Source organism: Ursus arctos, unplaced genomic scaffold, assembly GCF_023065955.2.
Source record: "Ursus arctos isolate Adak ecotype North America unplaced genomic scaffold, UrsArc2.0 scaffold_10, whole genome shotgun sequence".
Classification (NCBI taxonomy): domain Eukaryota; kingdom Metazoa; phylum Chordata; class Mammalia; order Carnivora; family Ursidae; genus Ursus; species Ursus arctos.
In genome coordinates this window covers 75,774,012-75,796,228 of record NW_026622764.1, presented here as the reverse complement: position 1 = coordinate 75,796,228, position 22,217 = coordinate 75,774,012, and the positions used below count along the sequence as shown (strand labels likewise).

Sequence of the window (22,217 nt, the reverse complement as noted above, 5' to 3'; positions counted from 1 at the left end):
TCATCACCACACATGCCCTCCTTAATACTCATCACCTGGTTACCCCCCTCCCCCCTCCATTCTGTAACCCTCAGTCTGTTTTCTGGAGTTCAGAGTCTCTCATGGTTTGTCTCCCTCTCTGATTTCTTCCCATTCAGTTTTCCCTCCCTTGCCCTGTGGTCCTCCATGCTATTCCTTATGTTCCAACATATAAGTGAAACCATATGATAATTGTCTTTCTCTGCTTGACATATTTCACTTAGCATAATCCCCTCTAGTTCCGGCCATGTCAATGCAAATGGTGGGTATTCATTCTTTCTGATGGCTGAGTAATATTCCATTGTAGATATGAACTGCATCTTCTTTATCCACTCATCTGTTGAAGGACATCTTGGCTCCTTGCACAGTTTGGCTACTGTGGACATTGCTGCTATGAACGTTGCGGTGCATGTGCCCCTTCTTTTCACTACGTCTGTATCTTTGGGGTAAATACCTAGTAATGCAATTGCTGGGTTATAAGGTAGCTCTATCTTTAACATTTTGAGGAACTTCCATACTGTTTTCCAGAGTGGCTGTACCAACTTGTATTCCCACCAACAGTGTAAGAGGGTTCCCCTTTCTCCACATCCTCTGCAACATTTGTTGTTTCCTGCCTTGTTAATTTTTGCCATTCTAAGGTGTAAGGTGGTATCTTAGTGTGGTTTTGATTTGCATTTCCCTGATGATACTGAACATTTTTTCATGTGTCTGTCAGCCATTTGTATGTCTTCTTTGGAGAAGTGTCTGTTCATGTCTTCTACCCATTTATTGACTGGATTATTTCTTAACCACTGTGCTATACTGCAGAGAAAATGGTAGAGCTGGAGGCTGGAAGAATAGTCGGCCTGAGGGTAGTTAGATCATATCTGTGCTTTTAGGTCATCCTGGCTATAATGCGAAAATGAATTAGAAAAGACAGGAGCAGACGCAGAGCGATCAGTCAGGAGGCCACTGCAGTAACTCACATGAGAAATGACAGTAGTGTGATAAAATGACAGTTGTGAAAACAGAACAAAAAAGGAAGGATCTGAGAAACTTTTAAGAGGTAGAACAGAGAGTAGCTAGTGACTAACTGGATATAAGGGGTAATGAAATGTTGAAGATGCCTCCTAGTTTTCTGGGTTACTGAAAAGTAATTTGGTAATTAGTTTTTTTCCTACTGATTACTGATTTTTTCCTACTGATCTTTTTTCCTACTGATTTACTGGGTTTATATTTTGACTATTCTATTGCTCACTACACCATTTCATTATCCCTCTCATTAACCTGCATTTTCTAGAATGTTCTTGGCTATTCTCTCATGTTTACTCTCCCAGATGAAGTTTAGAATCATTTTGCCAAGTTTCTGTACACCTCCTACCTCCCCAACACTATCACCAAAGAAGAAACCATTCAACCCCTGACCCCAAATGCCAAAACACAACCAAACAAAATGGAAATCAGGTGCTCAGGTGTTGAGTTCTGATGTAGCCTGTATTGAATTCATAGATTAATTTACTGGGGATTAGCCACTTTACAATGCTCACTATCGCTACCTAAGAATAAAGCCTGTCTTTATTTCAATCTTCTCTTATGTTCCTCAATTAAAATTTATTGTTTATAGTTTTCATGTAGATTCTTTTTTTTTTTTTTTTAAGATTTTATTTATTTATTTGACACAGAGAGAGAGAGAGACAGCCAGCGAGAGAGGGAACACAAGCAGGGGGAGTGGGAGAAGAAGAAGCAGGCTCCCAGGGAAGGAGCCTGATGTGGGGCTCGATCCCAGGACCCCGGGATCATGCCCTGAGCTGAAGGCAGACGCTTAACGACTGAGCCACCCAGGCGCCCCTCCATGTAGATTCTTTTAAGTATTTTTTTTGTTTTGTTTTTAAATTTTTCTATTTGTGCATAGTTGATACACAATGTTACATTAGTTTCAGGTGTACAACAGTGATTCAACATCTCTATATGTTATGCTATGCTCGCAAGTGTGGCTCCCATCTGTCATCATCAACACTATTACAATACCACTGACTATATTCCCTATGCTGTACATTTTATTCCCTAGATCTTTAAAATACTAACTTTTATTTTTCATATATCTTAAAAGCTGGTTAATTATCAAATGTTCAGTGTCATTAATATAAACCTCATCAAAATACATTCTAGTTCATGCTTTTGGTATATAGTATGGTATTTATTTTCAAGGGTAAAATTTTATACTAAATTAACTGTATTTGTTTTACCTAAAATATTTGCTTTTGGAACTTACTAACCATGTTTATTAAAAGTCATTGTAAATCTACTGGCCAATTAAAATATGGTAACTGCTTTCTGACTTCCCACAGGAGAGTGAGATGACAAAAAAGCTTTTCCCCAAAAAGCAAATAGCTGGACAAAATGGTCAAAACACAACTATTTGGAGCATTGGGTGTTACATGCAAACAATGAATTATGGAACACTACATCAAAAACTAAGGATGTACTGTATGGTGACTAACATAACACAATAAAAAAAATAAAAATAAAAATAAACATAATTAAAAAAAACCACAACTATTCGGTGCTGTGGAATCCAACGAAGTGAGAAGTGTTTTTTAAATTAACTACTAAACTTTGGGCAGCACACAGTCTATGGCCTCCTTGCCTTTCCAGCTTTACCCTGTCGGAGTTCTACCAGAGAGTGTCAGGCTGTCCAAAACCAGTTTCCCTGTTGCTGATGGAGGGAGTTTACTTGGTGATCTTGGTGGCTCCTTACCTGAGACTGCAGGCCTCTTTGGAGCAAACAATGGACCGGCAGATGGCCAGGTACTTGAAAGACTGAGGAGCTGAGACAACCATAAGGACTTGCCGAGCTCTCCATGTACCCCAGGAGAGCTCACATACAGCAGAGACCACACCAGCTCCAGCTGCACATACAGCAGAGACCACACCAGCTCCAGCTGCCCACACATCCTTGGCTCAAAAGCTGACACAGGTGTGCACACTGGCAGGCTTAAAAAGAGCCTAAGTGTGAATGTACTCACACCTTATTATCTCCATTGTCTTAGTACAATCTCTGGCCAATCTCTAGCTGGACACTAAAACTGTGCAGACACAGGAATGACTCCTAGGAAGCCAGGCTAAAAATAAAAATCAAATAGATTTCCTGTGTAGTAATTTTTCCCTTGAGGGAAAAGAGTCCATTTATAATAGTAAAAAAGTAATGTCACCACGGACGCCCTTAAGAAACAAATTTCAGATGAATGAAAAAATTAAACATAAAAAACCAAAAGCATAACTAAACCAGAGGATAATATAGGTTAGTATTTATAACTGATTTTGATGTGGGGAAGACATTTTAAAAAATGAAAGTAATTAGATAAATAAAATTAAAAGACAAATAAATATGATCATGTAAAAAATAAAAACATCTATAACCAAAACATCATTAAAAAACAAATCTGATATATATTTCAATAATTTTAACAGATACTAGGTTAATATTCTTAAATATACTTTAAAAAGTACTCTTAAAAATACTCTTAAAAGTAAATATGAAGAAAAATCTAAAGAAATTCCTAAAGAACAGAAAATTTATAAAATAAGAAATACCTTGAAAAAGAATAACTGAGATACCTTTTCCCCTATCTAATTGGCACTGCTTAAAAACCAAAACAAAAACAGATACCAATCCTGGAGAGCCTGTTAACAGGGTGGCATGCTTACTCAATGGTGGTAGGACTGTAAATTGTTAAAACCCCTCCAGAAGCCAGTTTAACTATATGAATCAAAAGTCTTAAAAGTATCCATGCCTTTTGACCCAACAATGTCACCTTTAGAACGCTCTCCTAAATTTACATGTTTAACTATTTACTGAGGCATGATTCTACTAGCAAATATTTGGAAATGATCTTAACGATCAACAATAAAAATGTCATATTCATATGATTAAATATCTGTTCATTCATTCAAAAATATTTACCGAGCATTTAGAGCATGCTCTGGTGCTTTCCCAGGCTATGCAGATACAACTTATGTAGTAAAGAATTTACTGTACCTAGATAGAGGTCTGGCTTTTGTCCTGGGCTGCTGGGAGGTGATCTCTACGATAAGTGTCTTGTTTACTTGGGGGCCTTGGGCCATATCAGACTAACAATGAGGTTTAGGGTGGTGGCTTGGGTCATGGGGCATCAGCATGACCTCCAGAATGGCTAGAGATGGGGGTTAGCAACATGGGCAGCACCAAATTTATATAGCTGATCCTAAGAAAATCTCTGGACATTAGGGCCCTGATTGGCACTTCTCCATGTGTACTATTATACACCTTGCTGGGACAATTAGTGCTATCCATGACCCCACTGGGGAGAGGACAACTGGAACCTCTGCTTGTGGAACTTTCTGGACCTCTGCCTCATGTGTCTCTTCCTTTGGCTGATTTTAATCTGTATCTGCTCATTTTAAGAATCTGTACCCATGACCCTAACAACTTTCAGTGAGCTTTGTGAGTTCTGCCTGTGAATAATGGAACTCAAGGGTGGTCTTAGGGGTCCCTTGTACTTGCAACTGCTAACAAAAGTAGGTGGTCTTGTGGACTGCTCCCTAACTTCAAACAACTGTAAAGACAGCAATGATGTGTACAGTTCAGAGGAGGACACAGACAATTAATTATGCTAATGTGAGAGTGCTGTTATGATGGTGGACATACAGGCTAGGATGGGAACACACAGAATACATACATTGAGGAAAAGGGAACACCATTCAAGGCCTGGGAAAAGAAGTCCAGCACAGGATTGCTCAAAGGGATGAAATGTAAGAAAGAACTGTGATTTTAATAATTTGCAAAATTTGAAGTAGAGATGCTCTAAGAAGATGAAATAATTTGGAAATTTAAGAAAACCTCATGGGAAGCGTACTGTGGAATTAGACACTTGCCAAAACTTGTCAAAGTTTATCAACAACCTTAGAAATATCATACCTTTTGACCCAGCAATCAAATTTCTGGGCAGTTATCCGTCAGATACATTCGCATATGTATAAAATGATATAATTACAGGATTACTAACTGTAGCATTATTTGCATTATCGAAAGACTGGAAATACATTAAATGTTTTTAAAGAGGGGAATGGTTACATAAACTAGTACATCCATACAACAAAGCACGAGGGCGCTGTTAAAAAGGAGATAATTAGACGTATCGAGGAAAAAATGGGAGAGTGTGAAACAATGTACTGTGCTGCTCCTTGTAGAAAAATGGTAAAAGAACACATGGATGTATTTAGTTACTTCTTTATAGATACACTTATACACACAGGAGGTATCTCTGCGCGAATATACAGGACACTGAAAGCACTCATTGCTCAGGGAAAACTGGGTAACTGGGAGGAAAATGCTCCCCTCTGTACATACTCTTGTGAAACTTCTGAGGTCTGGACCATGTGAATGCAGCACATCTATTCAAAATATTTAGAAAAATGAAGTTACTGATAACTTTCCCAGCTATCCGAGAATATTTATTTGACAAACAGAATAGAGAAACCACTGTAAATATCATCTGTCTGGAAATATTTAGTTTATTTGCACATACCTGGCACTCTGTTTCATTAGCTACTGTTGTCTTCAGGTCATCTTGTTTACTTATGATCTTCTGTAGCTAGAACGATAGCAAACATGAATTTAGCTGTGTGACTACTGGACTGTTCAAAATAGCCTAAAAAACAGATACTAAGTTTTCACTGTAAAATATATACTAACTGTTAAATATTAACTTAAATTCTTTCTGCATTATAGCTAACACTGTTACTTATTTTTTCTTAAATCATGTAAGAATTAAAGGAGTACTTACATTATTACACTTTTTTGTAATACAAATTACAATTAAAAAATTACAATAAAAAATTACAATCATTTTTTCCTCCTAAGAAAGCTAGTTTACTTAATACATATTCCAAAGATATTACTCTATGAAAACTTCATGATTACCCTCATTCTTCAAGAGAATTTTGATTCATAATTTATTTTGTATCATTGATAGTTTATGGCCACATTTTCAAGTGTATAGCTTTTTTTTAAGAGAGGGAGAGAAAGGGGGGAGGGGTAGAGGAAGAAGGAGTTTTTTTTTTTTTTTTTTTTTTTTGAGAGAGAGAGAGAGAATATCTTCGAGCAGGCTCTACACCCAGAGTGGAGCCTAACTTGGGGCTCGATTTCATAACCCTGAGATCATGTGAGGTCATGACCTGAGTGGAAATCAAGAGTTTGTAACTTAACCGACTGAGCCACCCAGGTGCCCGTCAAGCATATATATCTTCAAAAGCTACTTATACCATATAAAAATGGTCTTCTCCTTATGCATTTATAAGGCATCAAAATAATTTTTAAAATATATTTTATTTATTTATTTGAGAGAGCGTGAGAGAGCAGGAGCAGGGGGGGAGGTAGGGGGAGAGGCAGAGAATCCCAAGCAGACTCTGAGCTGAACCCAGGTGCCCCAAGCATCAAAATAATTTAAAAACCTACATTTCTGCCAATTATAAAATTGTTAATAGTACCTTGAGACTGAATACACTTAAAAACCTACCTTTCAGAGTCATTTGTACCAATCCTCATATGGAAAGCAAATTAAAAAAAAAGTTTTAAAAAATTAAATGTAGAAAAAGCATTTGACAAAATACAGCATCCTTTCCTGATTAAAACTCTTCAGAGTGTATGGATAGAGGGAACATTCCTCAATTTCATAAAAACCCATCTATGAAAAGCCCACAGTGAACATAATTCTCAGGAACATGACACTCTCACCACTATTGTTCAACATAGTACTAAAAGTCCTAGCATCAGCAATCAGAAAACAAAAAGAAATAAAAGGTATTCAAACTGGCAAAGAAGAAGTCAAACTCTCTCTCTTCACAGATGACATGATACTTTATGTGGAAAACCCAAAAGACTCCACCACCAAATTACTAGAACTCATACAGCAATTCAGTAATGTGGCAGGATATAAACTCAATGCACAGAAATCAGTTGCTTTCCTATACACTAACAATGTAACTGTAGAAAGAGAAATTAGGGAATTGATTCCATTTACAGTAGCACCAAAAACCATAAGATACCTTGGAATAAACCTAACCAAAGAGGTAAAGGATCTATATTCTAGAAACTACAGAACACTGATGAAAGACACTGAAGAAGACACAAAAAGATGGAAAAACATTCCATGCTCATGGATTGGAAGAATAAACATTGTTAAAATGTCTATACTACCCAGAGCAATCTATGCTTTCAACTCCATCCTTATCAAAATACCAATGTCATTTTTCAAAATGCTGGAACAAACAATCCTAAAATTTGTATGGAACCAGAAAAGACCCTGAATTGCCAAGGAAATGTTGAAAAAGAAAAACAAAGCTGGGGCATCACACTGCCTGATTTCAAGCTGTATTAAAAGCTGTGATCACTGAGACAGCATGGTACTGGCACAAAAACAGACACACAGATCAATGGAACAGAATAGAGAGCCCAGATATGGACCCTCAACTCTACAGTCAACTAATCTTCAACAAAACAGGAAAAAATATCCAATGGAAAAAATACAGTCTCTTCAATAAATGGTGCTGGGAAAATTGGACAGCTCTATATAGAAGAATGAAGCTTGATCATTCTCTTACACCATACACAAAGATAAACTCTAAATGGATGAAAGACTTCCATGTGAGACAGGAATCATAGGCAGTAACCTCTTTGACATCAGTTTCAAGACACGTCTCCAAAGGCAAGGGAAACAAAAGCAAAAATGAACTTTTGGGACTTCATCAAGATAAAAACCTTCTGCACAGCAAAGGAAACAGTCAACAAAACAAAGAGGCAACCCACGGAATGGGAAAAGATATTTGCAAATGACATTCCAGATAAAGGGCTGGTATCCAAGATGTATAAAGAACTTCTCAAACTCAACACCCAAAAAACAAATAATCAAGTCAAAATGTGGGCAGAAGACATAGTTCTCCAAAGAAGACATATGAATGGCTAACAGACACATGAAAAAATGTTCAACATCATTAGCCATCAGGGAAATTCAAATCAAAACCACACTGAGATACCACCTTACACCAGTTAGAGTGGCAAAAATTAACAAGGCAGGAAACAACAAATGTTGGAGATAATGTGGAGACAGGGGAACCCTCTTACACTGTTGGTGGGAATGCAAGTTGGTACAGCCACTCTGGAAAACAGTATGGAAGTTCCTCAAGATGTTAAAAATAGAGCTACCCTATGACCCAGCAATTGCACTACTAGGTATTTACCCCAAGGACACAGATGTAGTGAAAAGAAGGGGCACATGCACTGCAATGTTCATAGCAGCAACGCCCACAATAGCCAAACTGTGGATGGAGCCGAGAAGCCCTTCAACAGATGAATGGATAGAGAAGATGTGGTCCGTATCTACAATGGAATATTACTCAGCCATCAGAAAGGATGAATACCCACCATTTGCACTGACATGGCTGGAACTGGAGGGGATTATGCTCAGTGAAATAAGTCAAGCAGAGAAAGACAATTATATGCTTTCACTTATATGTGGAACATAAGGAATAGCATGGAGGACATTAGGAAAAGGAAGGGAAAAATAGAGGGGGGGAATCAGAGGGGGAGATGAACCATGAGAAACTACAGACTCTGGGAAACAAACTGAGGGTTTCAGAGGGGAGGGGGGCTGGGGGATGGGTAAGCCCAGTGATGGGTATTAAGGAGGGCAAGTATTGCAAGGAGCACTGGGTGTAGTGTGCAAATGATGAATCATGGAGCACTACATCGGGAACTAATGAAGTACTGTATGGTGACTAACATAATAATAAAAAAAGAAATTCAAATAAATTATATCAAATGGTATGTATTCTTTGTGGTATCATCTTCTACTCTGCCTAATCGTTTTGAGATTCATTCACGTTTGCATATAAGTAGTCTGTTCTTATTTATTGTTGAGCTGTATCCCACTGTATAAATATATTACCACTTATCTATTCACTTGTTGATAGATGTTTGCACTGTCTCTAGTTTTTGACTGCTGTGAATCAAGCTACCAAAAATTTTTTTTTCCAGCTTTACTGAGGTATACTTAATATACAAAAAATTAAACACACTAATGTGTACATTTTGATGAGTTTGGACACATGCATACATCTGAGATACATCAAGGTAATAAACATATTCATCACCTCCAAAAGATTTGTGTGTTTTCTTTTTCCTTTGGTGTAAGAACACTCAGGATATGATGTACCTTCTTAAGTTTTTAAGTGTACAACACGGTACTCTTAACTATATGAACTATGTTGTACAGGAGATCTCTGCCATAAGCTTTCTTGTATAATTCTTTTGTGTTTTTTTTTGTGGATATATTTTAATATTTCTCTTGGATGAATTCCAAGGAAGGGAACAATTAAGTCCTTCTTAACTTTAAATTATTAAGTTGTTGAGTTCTTCATATATTCTGGATACAAGTCCTTTGTCAAATATCTGCTTGGAAAATATTTTCTTCCATCCTATAGTTTGCCTATTCATTTTCTTTCTTTCTTTTTTTTTTTTTTAAAGATTTCATTTATTCATTTGACAGAGAGAGAGACAGCCAGCGAGAGAGGGAACACAAGCAGGGGGAGTGGGAGAGGAAGAAGCAGGCTCCTAGCAGAGGAGCCTGATGTGGGGCTCGATTCCAGAACACCGGGACCACTCCCTGAGCCGAAGACAGACGCTTAACGACTGAGCCACCCAGGCACCCCTGCCTATTCATTTTCTTAACGGGTCTCTGAATGAATAAAAGTTTTTGATTTGGATGAAGACTAACTTAATTTTTTTCTTTTGTGGTTATTGCTTAGTGCTCTAGGAAACTCTGAATATCCTAGATCCTGAATATATTCTCTTATTTTATTTTCCCAGAAGCTTAACGGTTTTAGTTTTTTAGATCTATAATCCATCTCAAATACATTTTTATACAGACACATCTTGCTTTATTGCACTTTGTAGATATTGCATTTTTAAAAATTGATTTGTGTCAACCCTGTATTGAGCAAGGCTCTTTGAGCCATTTTCCCAACAGCATTTGTTCACTTTGTGTCTCTGTGTCACAGTTTGGTAATTCTCGTAATATTTAAAGCCTTTTCATTATTTTTATATTTTAACTGCTGCAATCTCATGATAAAACTTTAACGGATTAAGAATTACTTCTTATGAATGAGCACAGAAAGTGGTTTCTTGAAATGGAATCCACTCCTGGAGAAGATTGTTGAAATGACAACAAAGGATTTAGAGTATTACATAAACTTAGCTGATAAAGTAGTCAGCAGGGTTTTAGAGGACTGAATCCAATTTTGAAAGAAGTTCTACTGAGGGTAAAATGCTACCAAACGGCATCATATGCTACAGAGAAATCATTTGTGAAAGGAGAGTCAATAAATGAGGCAAACTCCACTGTCTTAAGAAATTGCCACAATCACCCCAACTTCCAGCAACTACCACCCTGAGCCTTAAACACCCAGCAGCCTTAAACACTGATACGAGATCCTTCAGTAGCAAAAAAAAGATTACCACTCACTGAAAGCTCAGGTGATAGTGAGCATTTTTTTAACAATAAAGTATTTTTAAATTAAAGTATGTACATCGGTCTTTCAGACATAATGACATTGCACACTTAACAGACTATGGTATAGTATAAAAATAACTTTTATATGCACTAGGAAACCAAAAAATTCATTTGACTTGCTTTATTATGGTGGTCTGGAACTAAACCCGTGTTATCTCGAAGATATGCCTACATATGGGTTGAGGCAGGGGATTTAACTAGTTTTTTTCATATACATATACAATTATTCTAGTGTCATTTACTGAAAAGACTTTTCTTTTCCTATAAACTGAATTGTTTTTACTGAGAATTAAGCAACCATGTACAGATTCTTTATTATCTTCCACTGACCTACTTACCCACCCTTAGATCAATATCATAGCATCACCATTACTGTAGCTTTGCAGTAAGTTAAGGTCAGGTAGTGTGAGTTATCCACATTTGCTCTTGTTTCTCAAGATTGATTTGAGTGTTCTAGGTCTTCTGTTTTTACATATACACTTTAAAATCAGCTTGTTAATTTCTACCAAAAAAGCCTGCTGTGATTTTGCTTGGGAAGTTAAATCTTTAGACCAATTTGGGAAGAACTGACATCTTAACACTACTGAATCTTCTTTTTTTTTTCTTAAAGAGTTTTATTAATTTGTTTGACAGAGAGAGAGAGAGAGAGAGAGAGAGAGAGCGAGCACAAGCAGGGGGATTGGCAGGCAGAAGGAGAGGGAGAAGCAGGCTCTCCACTGAGCATGGAGCCTGACGCGGGGCTCCATTCCAGGACCCTGGGATCAGGACCTGAGCCAAAGGCAGAAGCTTAACTGGCTGAGCCACCCAGGTGCCCCAACACTACCGAATCTTCTAACCATTAACATGATATATTCCTCCATTTATTTAAGTTTCCTTGAATTTCTACTGGCAATGTCTGAAGTTTTTGGTGAATGCTTTTGCTAAATTTATTTCTACTTACTTTATGTTATTTGATACCATCCAAAGGATAACTGATTTTAATTTCATTTTCCAACTATTTGCTACTAGTATGTGGAAATACAATTGATTTCTCCATACTGACATTCTATATTGAGAACTTCCTAAATTCACTTTTGGTTCTAGCAGCTTTCCTTTCCTTGTTGATATCTGTGGATAAAGTCAGATTTACTTCTTCCTTCCCAATCTTTTTATCTCCCCCAACTTGTATTGTTATTATTAGAATCTTCAGTAAAATGTTGAACAGAAGAGATAAGAAAATATAGCCTTGCCTTGTTTCTGATCATAAAGGGACAGCATTCTATATTTGATCTGTAGCATGATGCTAGCTTTAAATTATTTATAAATGTCCTTTATCATATTGAAAAATTTCTCTTCAATTTCTACTTTGCTCAGTTTTATTATGAAAGTGCTTATTTTCTTAAATACTTTGTAAACATATAGTGAGAGGATCATGTTCATCTCTCCTTTATTCTGTTAATATGATGGATTGCACTGATTTTCAATCTTCAAACAAATTTTGTATTAATTGCATAAATCTCACTTGATTTTGGTGCATTGTTTTACATAGTATATAATATGTTTTGTTCTATCTGATTAGGTATTTTGTGTCTTTGTTCATGATGAAAGTTGGCGTATAATTTACTTTTCTTGTTAGACCTTTGCCAAGTTTTAGTTATCAGGGATACGCTGGTCTTATGAAGGATCTGTGAAAATTTGGCATTCTTCTTCCTTAAATGCTTGATAGCTTTCACCAGTAAAACCATCTGGGCCTGGACACTTTCTTGTGGGAAAGTTTTTGATAACAAGTTCAATTCCTTTGATAATAGGCTAGACAGATTTCTGTTAGTTTTGGTAAGTCTTTCTCTTTTTTTTTTTAAGGCATTTGTCCAGTTCATCTGAGTTATCAAATTTGCAGTCACATATGAATAAGTTGTTCACAATATTCCATTTTAATCCTTCTGATATTTGCAGAATCTGTGGTGATATTTCCTTTTCATTTCTAATACTGGTAATTTGGACCCTTTTAAAGTACTAAAATTAGATCCAGTACTGAAAATTATTCAAAATTTATCATACAGATAACAATTTAAAAATACAAATAGATGTTATCCATAGTGATTGTAAGTTTTTGTACAAAATTTTAAAAACTTGTATTTCTTTTATTATGACAGTTAATATAGTTGTTATAATCTTTACATAGTCATTAAATAATTATAAACAAAGCAAGTAAGATTAGTTCACTGAAACAAGAATTTTTTAGGAGGCTTTTTACAACATTGGCTTATTGCAATATGGTGTGGAATTTAGAAGAACAAGGTTCTGTCCTAAAGTTCTACCTAAGTGGGTATAGTATGAGATAAAGCTTGCCATGTTAAGAAATACCAAGTGTTGGCAAGGATGCAGAGAAAAAGGAACCCTTGGGTGCTGCTGGTAGGGATGTAGATTGGTATAGCCACTGTGTAAAATGGTATGGAGGTACCTCAAAAAATTAAAGATAGAAATATCACATAATCCAATAATTCTACCACTGGGTATTCACGCAAAGAAAACAGAAACACTAATATGAAAAGACATATGGACCCATATTTTTATTGCAGCATTATTTACAATAGCAAAGGCACAGAAATGACCTAAGTGTCCATCCACAGATGAACTGATAAAGATATGGAATATTATATAGCCATAAAAAGGGTGAGATCTTGCCATTTGTGACAACATGGATGGACCTAGATATTAGGCTAAGTGAAATAAGTCAGACAGAGAAAGACAAATACCACATGATTTTACTTATATGTGGAACCCCCAAAACAAATGAATAAACAAACAAGCAAAAAGCAGAATCAAACTTATACACAGAACAAACTGATGGTTGTCAGGGGGGAGATCGGTGGGGGGGGGGTGGGCAAAATGGGTGAAGGCGAGTGAGAGATACAGGCTTCTAGTTATGGAATGAGTCACAAAAATTAAAGCATAGCGAATACGGTTAAAGGTACCATAATAGCACTGCATGGTGACAGATGGTAACTACACTTATTAGTGAGCACAGCATAACACAGAGCTGTTGAAGCACTATGTTGTACACCTAAAACTAGTGTAACATTGTGTGTCAACTATACTCACTCTATTTTTAAATAATAAGAATTAAAAAAACCTTGTCATGTTAGAGTCTTACCTAAAACATTTTGGTCTATACTCAGGGAGAGGGTTATAGCAGGTTTTAATATACTCTGAAGATTAAAGTGCTGTACATTTAGTTCTATAGTAAAAGCTCCATTTGAAAGAGCATAAACATTTTATACCAGCACAGCTGACCCTTGAAAAACACAGGGGTTGGGGTGCCGAACCTGTGCAGTCGAAAATTCATGCATAACTTTTAAGTCCCCTACAACTTAATGACTAATAGCCTATTGCTGACTGAAAGCATTACTGATAAACATATTTTGTATGTTGAGTGTATTATATACTGTATTCTTAAAGTAAGCTAGAGAAGGGAAAATGTTAGTAAGAAAATCATAAGGAAGAGAAAATACATTTATAGTACTGTACTATAAAAAAAATCTGCGTCTAAGTGGACCTGTATAGCTCAAACCCATGTTGTTCAAGGATCAACTGTATTCTCTTATGCCAAAAGGACTGTCTGGTTTTAAGGCAGTTTCTAAAATGGCTGTACATGACACTGATTCATGACAGCAATATATAAGTGCCTATCATGTAATGAAAGTGCTGTTCTAAGTGTTGGGAATATAGCAGTTAAGGACAGATAATATCTTTGCCGTCATGAAACTGACATTCTAATGGGCTAGAGATAACCAACAGTGAACAAATAAGAGGATTTCAAATAATGTCAAGTGTGTGACTAGAATAAGATAAAATAAAAGTAGGGTAACAGGATTCTGAGACTGCTGGGTATGGGTTACTGTTAGGTTTATTCTGCGTGGTTCTTTGTGAGAACATGACATTTGGGCTGAGATCTGAATGATAAAAACTACCAAAGGAATGGGGAAAGGACATTCCAGGCAGAGGAAACAACAAAGTTTGTGGAAGAAATAGGGGTGCTTGGAGAGAAACAGAAAGAAGGTAAAGTGGTCATAATACATAAGTTGTGAAAGAAGCAGGAAGACACATTCACCAAATAAAAATTCTATGATTAAAAAAGTACTGCCAAGTTGACTATTTAAATTTATATTGATCCATATTTTCAATTATAGGCTGAAAATGAAGAAATATATGTAGGATTGATTTAACTTATTTTTGCTTTCAGAATCATGATAGTTTAAATTCTGAAACAAGAACATTATTCCCAAAGAATAATAAATTCTACTGAAGGCTTTTATATTTACTTAATAATAACACTAGCACATATATTTGGCGTGATAAAATTATACCACTACTATATTTAGAGCACAATCCTTCCTGCCAGTATGAAATCAATGTGAAATAAAAGGACCACCTAAGGAGAAATTCACACGAGTAAACAGACATGTCATTAAGGTATTGTTTAAAGAAATCGCACTAAAACCCTGGCACTTAGCCCAAATAAGCAGATGTGCCATCTATGAAGGTAAAGATTAAATGTATTAACTATTGCTGGCTTTGATCATTACTGTATTGTTTATTATTATCTGACAGAAAACAGCTTATACAGATAGTTGCTATTTTACTTGTTCTTGGGATAGAGAAATAATAAGCAATTACTTCAACAGCTTCTGGATCTGGATATTAATAAAACATGAATGTACTGCATAACACAAAAGAAACAAACGGAGGCAATTTATATTTTAGGACATTTCCAAAAGACTTTAGATTAACATATTTCATCATTACTTTTGTATTTGCCATTTAAATCACTTTGCTATATCTATATTTTGGGTATTAAAGTAATTTTCATTACCTACTCTCATGCATTAGCACTTACGGTAGGAACAGCAATAAATAAAATTTACTGGAGAAACATTCAGGTAATCTACAAAACAAAACAAAAAACCCATGCCCTTTAAATACGTTCTTCTAATCTGAGAACTGGTAGGTTTGTTCAATAAAATTTCAAACATAAGATGTTACATACTTAGGTTTCCTAATATAATGACCACAGAAATGAAATAATTATTCAAGTAATTAATGTAAATGCCCTTTTATTCTATGCTATAACTTTTTAAATTGAGGTCACATAAGATCTTACTCATATGTGGAATTTAAGAAGCAAAACAAAATAAATGAGCAAAGGGAAAAAAAAAAGAGAGAGACAAACCAAGAAACAGTCTCTTATAGAGAACATATTGATGGTTACCAGAGGGGAAGTGGATGGGGGCTTGGGGGAAACAGGTGATGGGGATTAAAAATTACTTATCATGATGAAAAAAAATAAACAGGTATAATTGACATGTGACCTATTAATTTCAGGTATACAACATAATGATCTGATATTTATATATATTATGAAATGATCACCACAATAAGTCTAAGTTTCCCGTCACCATACAGTTACATAATACGCAAATACCATGCTATATATTATATCTCCATGACTTACTTATTTCATGACTGGAAGTTTGTATCTCCTTCTGCCATTTTACTCACCTCCCCCAGCCACTCTCCTCTGGCAACCACCAATCTGTTCTCTACATCTAGGGGTTTTGTTTTGTTTGTTCATGTGTTTCGTCTTTTAGATTCCACATATAAGTAAAATCATATAGTATTTGTCTTTCTCTGACTGACTTATTTCACTAAGCATAAGCATATCCTAAAGGTCCATCCTGTTGACACAAATGGCAAGACTGCCTTCTTTATCACAGCTGAGTAAATACTGCATTACATATACATACCACTTCTTTATCCATTCATCCATTGATGAACATTTTAGTTGTTTCCATATCTTGTTATAGTGAATGATGCTGAGACAGAGGGGTGTAGATATCTTTTTGAATTAGTGTTTTCATTTTCTTGGATACTCAGAAGTTGAACTCTGGATCACACGATAGTTCTATTTTAGTTTTTTTAAGGATCCTCCATACTGTTTTCCATAGTGGCTGCACCAACTTACCTTCCCACCAACAGTGCACAAGAGTTCCCTTTCTGTATATCCTTGCCAACACTTGTTATTTCTTATCTTTCTGATAATAGCTACTCTGACAGGTGTGAGGTGGTATCTCCTTGCGTTTTGTTTTGTGTTTCTCTGATGATTAGGGATGTTGAGCATCTCATCATGTGTCTATTGTTCATCTGTACATCTTATTTGGAAAAAAGCTTATTCAGATCCTCTGCTCATTTTCTAAAACAGATCGTTTGCTTTTGTCATGTGTTGCATTAAATGAGTTTTTTACACGCTTTGGATATTAACCAGATATATGATTTGCAAATATTTTCTCCCAGTCGACAGACTGCCTTTTCATTTCTGTGCAGAAGCTTTTTAGTTTGATGCAATTCATTTGTTTCCTTATGCCTTGTTGCCAATGCCTTTGCCGTAAGATCAAAAAAAAAAAAAAAATACTGCTAAGAGCAATGTCAAGGATCTAACTGGCTATGTTTTCTTCTAAGAGTTTTATAAGTTCTGGTCTAATATTCAAGTCTTTAATCCATTTTGAGTCAATTTTGTGTGTGGTGAAAGAGAGTGGTATAGTTTCATTCTTTCGTATGTAGCTGTCCAGTTGTTCCAGTACCATTTACTGAAGAGACTGTCCTTTCCCAATTGTATATTCTTGCCTCCTTTGTCATCACTTAATTGACCATATATGCATGGCTTGTATCTGGGCTCTTTATACTGTGTCATTGATCTTTGTGTCTGCTTTTATGCCAATACTATACTGTAGATTTATAATGGTTTGAAATAAGGCAGCATGATGCTTCCAGCTTTTTCTTTTTTCAAGATTGCTTTGGCTATTAGGAACCTTCTGTGGTTCCAAACAAATTCTAGGACTGTTCTATTTCTGTGAAAAATGTCATCGGAATTTTGGTAGGGATTGCATTCAATTCATAGATTGCTTTGGATGATAATATGGACATTTGAACAATATTAATTCTTCAATTCATGAGCATGGAATATTTTTCCATTTATTTGTGTCTTCTTCAATTTCTTTCATTAATGTGTTATAGTTTTCATATTACAGGTCTTGCACCTCCTTGGTTAAATTTATTTCCAGATATTTTATTCTTTTTGATGCAATTTTAAATAGAATTTTCTTAATTTTTCTGATAGTTCATTGCTATTATATAAAAATACCAACAGATTCCTGTGCATTGATTTTTTTTATCCTCAACTTTACTGAATTTGTTAGTTCTGATAGCTTTTTGGTGGTGTCTTTAGGGTTTTTCTATACATAAAATAGTGTTGTTCACAATTGTAGCAGTTTTGCTTCTTCCTTTCTAATTTGGATGCCTTTTATTTCCTTTTCTTGACTAACTGCTCCAGCTAGGACTTCCAGTACTATGTTGAATAGAAGTAGTAATCGTGGGCATCCTTGTATTACTCCTGATCTTAGTGGAAAACCTTTCAGCTTCTTACCATTAAATAGGATACTGGCTGTGAGTTTGTAATATATGGCCTTTATTATGTTGAGGAAGGTTCTCTCTATACCTACTTTGTAGAGACTTAACCTAAACTGATGTTGAATTTTGTTAAATGTTTTTTCTGTATCTGCTGAGAGGACTGTAAGATTTTTATCCTTCATTTCACTGATGTGGTGTACTATGTTGACTGATTTACAGATGCTGAAACATCCCTGCATCTCTGGAATAAATCCCATTTGAACATGGTATATGATCTTTTTAATGTATTATTGAATTCAGTTTGATAATATTTTGTTGAGGATTTTTGCATCTATGTTCATTGGGGATACTGGCTTATTTATTTATTTATTTATTTATTTATTTATTTATTTATTGGTACGAGAATAATGTTGGTCTTGTAAAATGAGTTTGGAAGCATTCCCTAATCTTCAATTTTTTAGAAGAAGAGTTTCAGAAATACAGGTATTAAATGTTCCTTGAATGTTTGGTAGAATTCACCAGTAAAGCCATCTGGTCCTGGACTTTTGTTTGTTGGAAAGTTTCTCATAACTGATTCAATCTCTGTACTGGTAGATGATCTATTCAGATTTTCTATTTCTTCATGAAGATAGTATGCTTCTAGGAACTTATCCATTTATTCTAGTTGTCCAGTTTGAGGCAGTATAATTCTTCATTGAAGTCTCTTATGATCCTTTCTATTTCTGTGGTATCAGATCTAACTTCCCTTCTTTCATTTCTGATTTTATTTGAGGATTCCTTTTTTTCTTGATGAGGCTATCCAAAGGCTTGCCAATTCTGTAGTTCTCTTCAAAGAACCAGCTCTTAGTTTTATTGATTTCATCTACTGTCTTTTTAGTCTTTACTTCATTTCTGCTCCGATTTTTTTTTCCTTCGAATTTTGAGCTTCATTTGTTCTTCTTTTTCTAGACCTTTAGGTGCAAAGTTAGATTGGGATTTTTCTTGTTTCTTAAGAGAGGCCTGTATTTGCTATAAAGTTCCTTCTTAAAACTGCTTTTGCTTTATCCCACAGATTTTGTTATGCTTATATTTTCATTTTCATTTGTCTCAAGGTATTTTAAAAAATTTCTCCTTTAATTTTTTCATTGACCCACTGGTTGTTCAGTAGCATACTGTTCAATCCCTACACATTTGTGATTTTTCTAGTTTTCTTTGTGATTGATTTCTTTTTCATACCACAGTGGCCTGAAAAGATGCTTGATATAAATTCAATCTTCTTAAATTTGAGAATATCCTGGAGAATGTTCCATGTGCACTTAAGAAGAATGTGTATTCTGCTTCTTTTGGATGGAATACCTGTAGATATCCATTAAGCCCATCTGGTCTAATTTTTGTTTAAGGCTGACTTTGCTTATTGACCTTCTGTCTGGATGAGCTCTCCACTGATCTAAGTGAGGTAGTAAAGTCCTCTACTATTACTGTACTGCTGTCAATTTCTCCCTGTTAATATTTGCTTTATATATTTAGATGCTCTTATATTCAGTGTACAAATGTTTTATCTTCTTGGGGAATGAACTCTTTATCATTATGTAATGCCTGTCTTTGCCTTTTACGGCAGTTTGTGTTAAAGTCTATTTTGTCTGATGTAAGTAAGCTACCTAAGCTTTCTTCTGGCTTCCATTTGCATGAAATATCTCTTCCCATCTCTTCACTTTTCAGTCTGCATGTTTTAGATCTGAAATGAGTCTCTTATAGGCAATATATAGATGGGTCTTCTTTTTTTTAAATACCTCAGTCTATTTACGTTTAAAGTAATTATAGATAGGTACTTATGTGCTGCCATTTTGTTGACTGTTTTCTGGCTGTTTTGTAGTTCTTCTTTGTTTCTTTCTTCTCTTGCTCTCTTCCCTTGTGGTTTTATGCCCTTTTAGTGTTATGTTTAGATTCCATTCTCATTGTCTTTTATGTATCTACTACAGATTTTTGCTTTGTGGTTACCAAGAGGCTTACACGTATCAACCTATATCAACCTATCAATATTTTATATTGATAGCAAGTTAAGACTGCATTCTAAAAATTTACATTTTTACTCCCCTCCCCTTGCACAGTTTACATTTTTGATGTCACATTACACATCTTTTTATTTTGTATATCCATTAACTAATTGTTGTACTTATAGTTATTTATTTATTTATTTATTTATTTATTTATTTATTTATTTATTTTCTTTTAACCTTCATGCCAGCATTGTAAATGATTATTGCCTTTGGTATATATTTACATTTACCACTGAAATTTTTACTTTTATGTTTTCTTTTTACTAATTAGTTCCCTTTATTTTCAGATTAAAGAAGTCCCTTAAAATTTCTTGTAAGGTCAGTTTAGTGGTACTGAACTCCTTTAGTTTTTGCTTGTCTTGAAAATCTTTTTTTTTTTAAAGATTTTATTTATTTATTTGACAGAGATAGAGACAGCCAGCGAGAGAGGGAACACAAGTGGGGGGAGTGGGAGAGGAAGAAGCAGGCTCCCAGCAGAGGAGCCTGATGTGGGGCTCGATCCCAGGACTCCGGGATCACGCCCTGAGCTGAAAGCAGACGCTTAACGACTGAGCCACCCAGGCGCCCCTGTCTTGAAAATTCTTTATCTTTCCTTCAATTCTGAATGATAACTTCGCTGAGTAAAGTATGCTTGTTGAAATTTTTTTGCTTTTCGCACTTTGGGTAACATGTCATTCCCTTCTGGCCTGTAAAGTTTCTGCTTAAAAATCTGCTGACAGGCCTATGGGGTTTCCCCTGTAGATACAAGCTGTTTTTCTCTTGGTGCTTTATGATTCTCCCTATCTTCAAATTTTGACATTTCAATGATAATCTGTCTTGTGGATACCTTTGGGTTAATTTTATTTGGAACTCTTTGTGCATCCTGGAACTGGATGTTTGTTTCCTTCTCCAGGTTACTGAAGTTTTAAGCCATTATTTTTTCAAATAATTTTTATGTTCCCTTGCTCTCGTACTTCTCTTTGGGACTCCTAAACACCATGTTGTTCTGGTGTCCCAGGTCCCTTAAACTATCTTTAGTTTTTAACATTCTTTTTTCTTCTTTCTGCTGCTTTGTTTGAGTGAGTTCCACTGCCCTTTCAGGTCACTGATCCCTTCTTCGTCTAGTCTGCTTTGAACCCTCTAGTGTATTGTTTAGTTTAGTTATGGTGCTCTTCAGCTCTGTGACTTCTGTCTGGTACTTTCCTATACCTTCTGTCTCTGTTGAAGTTCACTCCATTCTTCTCACAAGATAGGCAAGTATACTTATGACCATTACTTTAACATTTTATCAGGTAAATTACTTATCTCTATTTTGTTGAGGTGTTTTTCTGGGGTTTTATCTTGTTCTTTCATCTGGAACACATTCCTCTGTTTTTCCATTTTGTTTGACTCTGTATTTGTTTCTGTGTATGAGGCAAAACAGCTGTATCTCCATTTTGATGGAGCGGTCATAGAAGATAGGGGATGTGTTGCTGTTTATGCAGTGCTCTGGGGGTGGTAGCCTGCCAAGAATTGTCTCTTCAATTGTTTCAGTCATGTGGGCCCAGAAATGCAATGCTCCCTGGCCACCAGAGCCAGGCATTTAACCGGCATTCCTTGTGTGGACTGCACATACCTGTCAATTTGGCATGGTGGGGCAAGCCCACTGCTGGGTGTAGAAAGGCTGGGATATGGGAGAGTGCATGGGTGGGGCAAACAGCAGTAGCAAGGTGAAATGGGACTGAAAAAATGGCACTTGTGAGCACCTCCATCACTGAAAGAGTTCTAGGAGACCCCTGCTCCTCCAGCAGATGCTTTAAGATTAGCCAATGAATTTCCTTCACATATGGCCTAAGCGCTTTTCAACCTGATGCTTATGTGCTGAATCCCAGGGTAAGTCTGTGCATGAGTCCATTAAGACCAGAGTCTCAGTTTTCTACAGCCCTTTGGGTCTCCTGGATATAAGCCCCATTGGTTTTCAAAGCTGCTTATTCTGGGCTTCATCCCTCCAGTGTAGCGTCCAAGGGTTGGAGTTGGGATGCCAGGAATACATTCTAAAAATTTACATTTTTACTCCCCTCCCCTTGCACAGTTTACATTTTTGATGTCACATTACACATCTTTTTATTTTGTATATCCATTAACTAATTGTTGTACTTATAGTTATTTATTTATT

At 35.9% G+C, this 22,217-nt stretch overlaps 1 protein-coding gene across 1 annotated transcript in view; it reads right to left on the bottom strand.

The window, feature by feature from the left end:
- The window catches only part of MICU2 (mitochondrial calcium uptake 2), a 187,159-nt gene that overhangs the window by 50,229 nt on the left and 114,713 nt on the right, over positions 1 to 22,217 (bottom strand). Inside the window, exon 7 of the mRNA XM_026492985.4 lies at positions 5,565 to 5,630. Coding sequence (XP_026348770.1) covers positions 5,565 to 5,630 — 66 coding nt within the window. The remainder of the gene's footprint in view (positions 1 to 5,564; positions 5,631 to 22,217) is intronic.